Below are 9,582 nucleotides of genomic sequence, written 5' to 3' on the forward strand. Positions count from 1 at the left end.
AAACAACCAGATCATCCAGTCAGATTGATTCAAAGTTTTCTATCTAAGGAAAACCAGCTGATTGCATCGACTCATTGACTCTTCAGCAATCCCTCACACTAAGCATGCTTGTAGCGACAGTGGAGAGGAAAAACTCCCTTTTAACAGGAAGAAACCTCCAGCAGAACCAGGCTCAGTGTGAGCGGCCATCTGCTGAGGCCCACTGGGGTTCAGACTGATTTCCTATATTTTCCCTCTACATGAGCTCATTGCTGTTACGAACAGCCTCAGTTTTAGTTTAATGTATTTTAAAGCCAGAAAGTGGCTTCTTAGAAAGGTCTGTGTGTGATGTGAAGGAGCATCATGATTTTAGCCAGGAGGTTGACTGTCTGCATGGCAGCCATTGGAACAAAGCTGCAGACGGTTGCCACCTGATGGAGGCTGAGATGTTCTGCAAAGCGACCTAAAGATGGTGAACTTCAGCTGGAGGATTCCTTCAGAAAGACAGGAGGCTGGAACTGCTGCCAAACGCTGGAAACATTCTCTTAAAATTCAAATACTTTATTCATCCCAAGGGCAGAGTAAATGTTGCAGTAACTCTAGTTTCTAAACAGGTGATGATAGCTGGATGCAGGAAGGATCTGCAGCTGTCTGTCCTACAGTGGGTCTGGAGAAGCCTCTGACTCAAGACACTCAGCTGTTTAAAGATCTTCTGAATAAGATGCTCACTGTTGCCCATCATCCTTTCCTTCTTTGTGAAATCCAGGTCCAGGTGAACACCAAAGGATTTCTACTCCACTTCTGCTCCCAGGATGTTAACAGGATTCAACTTGTTCCTGTTTCTTCTGAAATCTTGAATGATGTTGTTTTGTTGACCTTCAGGATCAGATGATTGTTTCCAGACCATCCCACAAAGCGCTTCAGCAGCTCTCTGTCCTCAGCTTCTGCTCCATCTTTGATGCTCCCAATGTCTGCAGTCTTCCTCCTGTGTTCAGAGCGTTTTCTCCTCTCTCTCCCGCTGCTCTCCAGTCCACCTCTCGGTGAAACATCATGGATCTGCTCTTTGTGACATGATGATGTTATTTTGGGTCATTCCATAAAAGTTTAAAAAACAATCCACTGGCCTTTGTTTCCAGTCGATAGTTTTTTAAGCTTTTCCAGAATGACTATGACCTGGATGAGAATCTTCAGCAGTTATTTGGGCTCGTTATTCACTGCCTACAGAGTCGCTACGAGGATGAGAAGAGATCCCGGATATGGCAAGCAGTATTAACATATATTCACAGCAGCACTCAGTGAATTTTAACCGGCAGCTACTCCGATATGTTTAAGTAAAAGTTAGGAGACTAGTTGGTTAAAAAAAATGAGAGATTCCATGAAAAATCTGTTTCGTTACATGTGGAGCTTTTTCAGCTAAAAATGGCAACAGATTGTAGATTTATCCCAGTTAAAAAAGCTGGGCTCCTCAGGACCATTAGTCAGAGTTCCAGATTAAAATGAACACAGATCTTTTCTAATGAACAGAGAATCAGACTGCAGAGCTTCTAGACATCCTGAAAATGATTTTCTCTGGCGTCATTATATTGGTGGACAGGTTATAAATCTGTTTTTAAGTTTATCTCAAAGCTACACCCTGACTCCTGGATCAGCCAGCTGAGCCTTCAGTCTAACAAACTGGTCCGTCCGTCTGTCAGCGAGTCTTTAGTTCAGGTGGTTGTTGATATTTCCACCCGGGTCTGCTGGAGTTCATTTTTAAATCTTTTTCCATATTTCATGATGTGTAGCATTTAGAGGGAAGCTGATTTAAACTATCTGGAGCTTCATGATATGTGATGCTGTGAAAACTGGCACTGAGAGTCAGAGAGCTCACCCACTGGTCATCAGGCCCTTTGGCCCAAATATGATCAACCAATAAAAACCAACCCAGAAACATGACGGCAAGAAGCTGAGCAAGAATCAAAGTTTTAAAAAAAATAACAACATAAACAGGAAGGAACTAACAGCTAAAGTCAGAGCGACGGTATAAAGTCAGCACTGTACAAATAATAACCGGTACAGACAGAAGAAACAAAAAAACGAATAAAGGACTCAGAGGTGAAGCTGCAAAGATCCAGATGTTTACAGTTCACTGGTTTTGGTCCAGTTCTCTGCTCATCCAGGAACAACAATGCCATTAAAACCATTAAAACCATTCAGACATTTCCCTCTGATCAGGAACACGCCTGGTTGAACTCAGAGGGAACAAATAAAACCAGTTCACATTTCAATTTTTAAACCTAGTCTAGTTTTAACAGAAAATGAATCAAAGCTGTTTTTCAGATGAGTGTCAGCGGAGAGAGGCCAGAAAACCTTCCTGCTCACAACGGAAACGTTTTCAAACTAAGAACTTGGAGAAAGATTGTAAAGATGGAAACTTTCTTTCTGATCTGAGCCTCCATGTGGTTTCACTCACCTTCTGACACCCTGAAGAAAACATTAACTGACTTCAGGAAACAAGACGGTACAAGAAACAAAACAAAAGAACTTCATAACGATGGAGGATGTTAGAAAAAGCAAAGGCGCTGTGCCGTCTAGGCGTCCAAAGGGAAGAGGTGGATGTGATGGCTGATGGCGTGCTCCATGGAGCATTTAAAAGCCTTGTAGGTGGAGGTAACGGGCAGCAGGAGCTTGTTGGACGTTGGTTTGCTCTGAGGGAAGAGCCCTTCATCCAACCACTGCTCTACTCCCTCCCTCTGCTCCTTCAACCCCACCTGGTAGGGGGCTGGACGGTGGAGGAAGGAAATGGAGGGCGGCGGGAAGAGGCCGGCTGCTGGTAGCTTGTTGGCGCCGGTGGCAAAGCGGAGGACGTCCTCAAGGGAGACGGAGCTCCTTCCAACTGAGGAGACAGGATAAAGGTGGTGCTCATGGTGTCTGAGCAGAGCTTCATATGAATACAACAGGATCCGCATCCTACCCTCACACTCCAGCAGAAGGTGTCTCCAGAAGGTGACCACCGGCGTCTCCAGGTTCAGTTTGTCCTCCTGCTCCGAGAAGCTGACGGTGAAGAGCTGGCTGAGCGTTTCTGCCGTGAGCGGCTCTGCAGCCTCACAGAAAACACCGAAGAAGACGGACGGGATGAGCTGGACCTAAATCAGAGCAGAAGGTTCACTTTTTCAGCTCCGCTCTTTAACTGAACAGCCTGCAGCGAGAAACTCACCTGATCAAAAACGCCCAACGTGTGCAGACCTTCCCGCAACCTGCAGGCGCAAAATAACATTTAGCTAAGTCCAACGGGGACGGCGGGAATGAGTGATTAGAGAAGGAACTAGGAACACGTCAACAGATCATAAGAACAGGTTTTCACCAACGACAGGCGGCTTAGAGTCCTGCAGCGGGTCGGGGACCCGCGGGTCAGGTCCCCGACCCGCTGCAGGACTCTAGGCTGGCTGTAAAATCTGAGCTTCAGGAAACATCTCTGTGAATCCCGGATAACTCTGGTTATAGCGATTTTTTAAATCTCTGATCCGATTTTTTCCCATTTCACCCTGACTGCATATAGAGAGGCTCCGACTAGGAGCAGATCTGAGCAGATTTTATTCATTTCTGTCTCTGAGTTATAAACACGTTACAACAATTTCCCACATTTGACTGGAACAGATTATAAAAAGTTATCAATAATTCTATAAAGCAAAGCCTCACTTAACGAGTCTGACCAGCATCTAGAACCAGAACAGATAGAAAATGTTCACCTACTAAAACATTATGAGATCTACGTCTGAAGAAAGAAAAACGCAGCAATAGATGGCGTGGGACGGTTTCCATGGTGACTGAGGCAGAGAGAGATGCGCTGCGCTGACCTGCTCTGTCTGCGCCTCCATATTCTGGTTTCTGTCGTCAAAGAGGATCTTTATCCGTTTTCTGTCCTCCTGAACCATCATGGGGAAAGTTTCCATTTTAATGTTTCATTCATTGTTTTTGCTCCAGTCTTACGATAAACGCGAAGTGTGACTCAGATCTGACTCTTTCCTGTGAGATTAACAGATTTTATTTTCCCCCAAAGCGGATTTGTTTTAGCTACGCTGCCCCCTGCATGAAATCAATGGCCGCTAAACGCCCCACCCCCCCGACATGATGTTCTGTAGCATTGGGTGCGTTCTGGCCTTTGGTCTATAGCTTCACTTCCTTCTGTGGGTTTTATCTGAGAGCCTCAGTACTTATATCTGTTCATATTAGTTCTGATGTTCCTATTTGGTTTCTTTATTGGACTTTCTATGTTGCTAACTGCTCTGTTAGCAGATTTTAAAGGTTAGCTATTGAACTCTTCATTTAGTAGCAGATTCTTATATTAGTGGATAAAGTGTGTTCTTGTTACTGTGGATAATAAGCAGGGTTATTTATAGCTGTTTATTACTGTTATAGTTGAAGTTATTATCCTGACTGCATTTATTCATTTATCTCTTTGTTTATCAAATACCCGTTTATTCTCTGATGACCTGCTGTTTGGAAATAAAGTCTAATGAAGGATTCTTTCCTGGTTTCTGCATGGTACCCCAACCACCTGATGCTCACCTCTGCAGCGGCAGCTGCATCCTGGTGATCATGGTGAAGTTGACCAGGTCTTCCACCAGAGCCTCCCTGTCTTCCAGGCTGGTAACCAGTCTGTTGCAGCCAGCCAGCTCCAGGTACTCCCAGCTCCTCCTCGTGGCTTCCTTCAGCTCATCTAAAGTCTGGGCGGCAGCGATCTAGATGGGCCAATACCACGCAGTCATTCTGGGAAATCAGCAGGTTCGACCTTGGAGGTAGCAGAACCCGCCCTACACTCACCTGATGGACCTGCTGGGTGAAGTGTGTGTTGGGGGTCATGTGGTTCAGAGTTAGGGGGCGGTTGGCTGGGTAGTTGAACAGACACTGATAGAGGGCGTGGGAGAAGAAGCCAATGGGCGGACCGCCGTGGACCAGACAGAGAGCCAGCAAGGAGCCGATGTCAAAGTACAGATCTTCCCGCAGGGCTGGAGAACAGAGAGAGGAACACGGCCTGTCAGGCTGCTACCACAGACACGGAGAGGAGCAACGATTGTGCATTTGGTTTGAGCGTGCAGGCACCAATCCGAGCGCGGAGTGAGGCAGGTATTCAGCCTTCAAACATCAGACATGCGTGAGCTCAGAACCTGTCCTCGCGCTCAACCCACTGTCCTCGCGCTCAGTTCCACCTCTGCGTTCAACTCCAGCCGTGTGCTCGACTCTGGCTGTCCTGACATCCGCCCTAACCCCTAAATCTCTCCATCACCATATAGAGCGGGACTTTATAGTGAACTTTATAGTGAACATAGGTAACAGACAGTTCAGACCGATGATCACTGCACTGTGAGCATAAATATTAGGCAAATTAGTATTTCCACCACACGTCGGCCCTTCGGCCGCAGCCGGGGCCAACGTCGGCCCTTCAGCCGCAGCCGGGGCCAACGTCGGTCTGTCCGCGATATCCGGGGCCAACGTCGGTCCGTCTGCGATATCCGGGGCCAACGTCGGTCCGTCTGCGGCAGCCGGGGCCAACGTTGGCCGGTCTGTGTCCGTTTAATGGAAATCTCCCACTTGGGCAGTTTTTCCTCTAGGGCTGCGTCCGAACGTCCGCCCTCATCACATCTGTCAGTGATTAAAGCATTTTAGATGAGTGTCCGAATGTAAAGTGGATGAAAAAGTAGTGGACTCAAAATTTCTCACAAATTGCAGCTTAAGAAGTAGTGATCATCAATGTTCACCAGACGAGCAGATATATCCTAGATTGGGATATTTCTGGGATTTGTTGTAGCGACGACTACAAAAGATGGTGCAGGCACCGTGCGGGGAGGCGGAGCCACATGACCAACAGGGAATGAAAAGTAGTGATCATCTGTCAGTTGAATGAGTTCACTATATAGTTCACCATATAGTCCCTGCTCTATGTAGTGATGGAGGGGTTTAGGGCGGACGTTCGGACACAGGCAAAGGTTCTTCTTTAAACTGGATTTAGTATTTGGAACGAATGCTTTAATTGGATGAAAAACCCAGAGTGTGATTGGCTGATGGTGTGGTTCATTTACAGACATTGATGAAGTTGGGAGCAGCCGAGCGCACAGCTGGCATTGAGTGCGAGTAAAGATGAAACCTAGCAAGAGGACAGTAGGTTGAGGACAGCGCTTTAACCAATGGCACAGTGGTTACACCGCAGACACCGAGAGGCGGTGGGATCGATCTGACACCAGCTGGCTTCTGCTCACCCTGGGAGTCCAGCGCCAGATTCTTGGAACTGCTCGGACCCTCAAACACAACCGAGTTCTGGATCTGCTCCATCAGCAGCTTCAGGAAGTGCTTCCTGTCTGCTTCTCCGTCGCAGGCAGTGCTGGGGGGGGCGGTGGACTGCAGGTCTGTGAAGCTGGACAGACAGCTGACAGTTGAAGAGCAGAAACAGGGGAAAGCATCAGAGCTGAGAACGGAACCTACCAGACGGACAGCGAATGCATTGGGTCAAAGTCGGCCCTTCGGACCAGCTCCAGACCCGCCGACAGCGCCTGGTCTCCGTGAACCTCCACCTGGGTGCTGACGGGGTATTGGTGAGGAAGCAGAGACTGGAGCAACTCCTCAGCAGATTCAGGTCTTACCGGTGTGCACGGTCTGACAAAGGGAAGGATGAAAGCATGAACAGAGGATCCTCCTGGTGGAGAAAGAAGCGTTTCCTCTGCTTACCTTTTACAGCCAATAGGAGACGGCATGGGAGACAGGTGGCGCTTGGACAGCAGGCTTCTCTTCTGGCCGCCCTGAGGCGAGGCTACCAGAGATGCTGCAGTAGAGAACAACATGAGCTGGATGATCTAACCACAAACAGACCAGATACCTGCCAGGTCAGACCTTTCCCATCCGTGGCATTGATGCAGTCGCTGCAGGCCCAGTCTCTGGTGTCCACCTGCAGCCCAGAACATTTGCGGTGAGTTCCTCTGGATCCACACAGGCAGCACCGGATCACCTCGAACCACCTGAAACCACCAGGAGATATTTCACACGTCAGAAGGAAACATTTACATGCAGAGGTGTCAAAAGTATTCATTACTCCAGTAAAACTATAAATCCTGCTGTTTAAAAACATGTTTGTAAAAGTTAAAGGATCAACTGCAGATTTTCACTCCAGTAAAAACTTGAAGTAAAATACAAAAGTAATGCAGGAAAACTTGTTAAGGACAGAAGTTTTACTGCACTGCCCTTTTAAAGGAACATTTTCTAGAATTCTGGATGATTTCTTCCTTTGATTTAAGGATATTCTGGAGGGTTTTTGCAAATTTATTACGAAAAAAGACCCACCTTCTCCACTTGAAAAATCCTCAGCTCTAAAGCTTTTAGATTTTTCTATGAGTTCAAAATTACTTTTAATTAAAATTTCTGTGAGTGTTTTTGCTTTAGGGCCTTTATTGATACACACTGCTGATCATAAAGGGGCTTTCTCCTTTAAGAAGGGTTCATTCTGGCTCCATTTCATCCAATCAACTAATATTTAGTAGTGATATTTTTCTTCTGATTACAGCCAATAGGAGACGTGATTTTTTCAGTTAAATCTTTTAAAAACTGCACATAATTAGTTATCTAAAAATCCCTCATAGCCATAGGCATTAAAGGTATAGTGGAAGATTTTAGCGAATTTTTGAAAAGACTCCTCCCCTTTAAAAAAACTGCACATGCACAACCGTGTAGCTGCTGCTGAGAGGGAGGGCCTTTTAATCCATTTCTCCTCCTGCGGTTGAGATGATCCACCGGGAAGAAGAACATCCTCCAATATAGCTTTAATATCTTAGTTTTATAACTAATGGTGATGGTGTGAAACTTTACTTTGCATCATCTTGAAAAACTATTTATTTTGGTTTGTGGTGAACAACAGGTTGGGGCAGCACCGAGTCCCAGCATTACAGGCTTTTAGGAGGGGGGGCCTGGTTAGGGAATACAGCTTGGAATCCTGGGGTTCCGAGTTCAAGCCCCACTCCCACAGACTGCCACTCTGGGTCCCTGAGCCAGACCCTTAACCCCACACTGCTCCCTGGGCGCCGCACAATGGCAGCCCGCTGCTCCCCAAGGGGAGGGGTTACATGCAGAGTATTTGTGACAGGATAATGACAATAAAAACGCTCGATTCAGAAAGAAATTACTTTTCTGGATGAAACTAATTATTTTGATGTTTTTTTCTTTTTTAAATATCATTAGGCCATATAGAAAATGAGATTAAATGAAACAAAACTAAATAGTCTATTTTTAAAATGTAAGGAGTAAAAGTAAATAGTCTAGACAAATAATTACTCCAGTAAAGTACAGATGCCCAACATTTCTACCTAAACAAAGTGTATTTCTACCTTCTTACTTCTGTTTAAATGTGAGGAGAAGTTTAACTCCAGAAACGGTTCAACATCTTTGAAGGATAGAAAAAAAAAACTAGAGTAGAAAGAAAGTCTCATTAAATATGAACCAAAATGATCCATTTCCTATATGGCGGCTGGTTTGTTTCAGAGCAAAAGTCTTTCTCCCGTCTGAGATTGTGAAACATCAGACACTGTGGTTAGCCAGTCATGGCGGTTAGCATGTTTAGCGAGAGCTAAACTAGAAGCGGCTCTCTGTTCACAGGGGCCTCCCTGCGTTTCCTCTGGGATCTCTTCAATGTTCTCCACCAAGCACAGCTCCAGGTCCTCTGAATGTTTGGGCCAATCGGGTCTTTCTAATGCTTTCTGAGCAGGTGGCCGCAGTGACGACAGGTGATCTGTCAGATTATTATACCCATAGTCAAAACCTGTTTGTCTCTTTAGTTTTGTGTGAAAAATAAACTTTAAACCACCTCAAGAGGCGTGTACCCTTTAGTCATGTACATCTTGCACATGCGTATTGACTATGAGTTTGCTGATCTGAACACTGGGTCAGCAGGGAAATCCAGCAGATATATATAACAGCTCTATATATCCAATATGATGCCAATACCGACCAATTACGAGTCATACATACTTAGAGGCTACGTTCACCCTGCAGGCCTTAATGCCTGATTCCAATTCTTTTATGAAATCTGATTTATTCTTTTTTTTTTTTTGGGTTGCCGTTCTCATATTCAAATATATGCGACTTGTATGTGATCTCCTGCGTGAACTGCATTCCATAATTAGATAATATCCACTCTATATAAGACAATGCAATAGTTTTTTCTTCTGTTAAATGTAAATAGTATTATTTCATTGGCTAAATGTCTCACTTACCTTTTCAATTCAAGAGAAAAGGACTTATTTTAAGAAAAAATGACGTATTCAGATTTAAATTTTTTTGCAGTGCATCTGACCAATTTCCAGAATGGGAACCATGTCAGCTGCTACAGACTTAGTGACTGTAGAAGAGGAATCTGCAGACGGCCTCCTTAGCTCAGTTTCTAGAGATGTTATCTGACTTCTGCTCACTAAATGCATTTTAAAAATATTAATGAGTTTTAAAGTCGCCTCTTAAACTTGGTTGGTTAAAGTGTCCAAGACATTTCTGTGTCAGAGACATTTTAAATCTGCCTTAAAGTGACATTTTATATTGGCCTTAAAGGAATAGTACACCCAAAACATGATTAGCCTTCATTTTCTACTC

The 9,582-nt window shown here is 45.2% G+C and overlaps 1 protein-coding gene across 1 annotated transcript in view; it reads right to left on the reverse strand.

Annotated features, from left to right (window-relative positions):
* Nucleotides 1-1,929: 1,929 nt before the first annotated feature.
* Nucleotides 1,930-9,582, reverse strand: part of g2e3 (G2/M-phase specific E3 ubiquitin protein ligase) — a 22,093-nt gene continuing 14,440 nt past the window's right edge. Inside the window, exons 7-15 of the mRNA XM_015392538.1 lie at nt 6,844-6,968; nt 6,682-6,775; nt 6,439-6,609; nt 6,216-6,370; nt 4,783-4,967; nt 4,528-4,700; nt 3,176-3,215; nt 2,933-3,104; nt 1,930-2,854 (exon numbers count right to left, since the gene is read on the reverse strand). Coding sequence (XP_015248024.1) covers nt 2,550-2,854; nt 2,933-3,104; nt 3,176-3,215; nt 4,528-4,700; nt 4,783-4,967; nt 6,216-6,370; nt 6,439-6,609; nt 6,682-6,775; nt 6,844-6,968 — 1,420 coding nt within the window. The 3' untranslated portion in view covers nt 1,930-2,549. The remainder of the gene's footprint in view (nt 2,855-2,932; nt 3,105-3,175; nt 3,216-4,527; nt 4,701-4,782; nt 4,968-6,215; nt 6,371-6,438; nt 6,610-6,681; nt 6,776-6,843; nt 6,969-9,582) is intronic.

Source organism: Cyprinodon variegatus, unplaced genomic scaffold, assembly GCF_000732505.1.
Source record: "Cyprinodon variegatus isolate N-32 unplaced genomic scaffold, C_variegatus-1.0 Scaffold595, whole genome shotgun sequence".
In the NCBI taxonomy this organism is placed as follows: domain Eukaryota; kingdom Metazoa; phylum Chordata; class Actinopteri; order Cyprinodontiformes; family Cyprinodontidae; genus Cyprinodon; species Cyprinodon variegatus.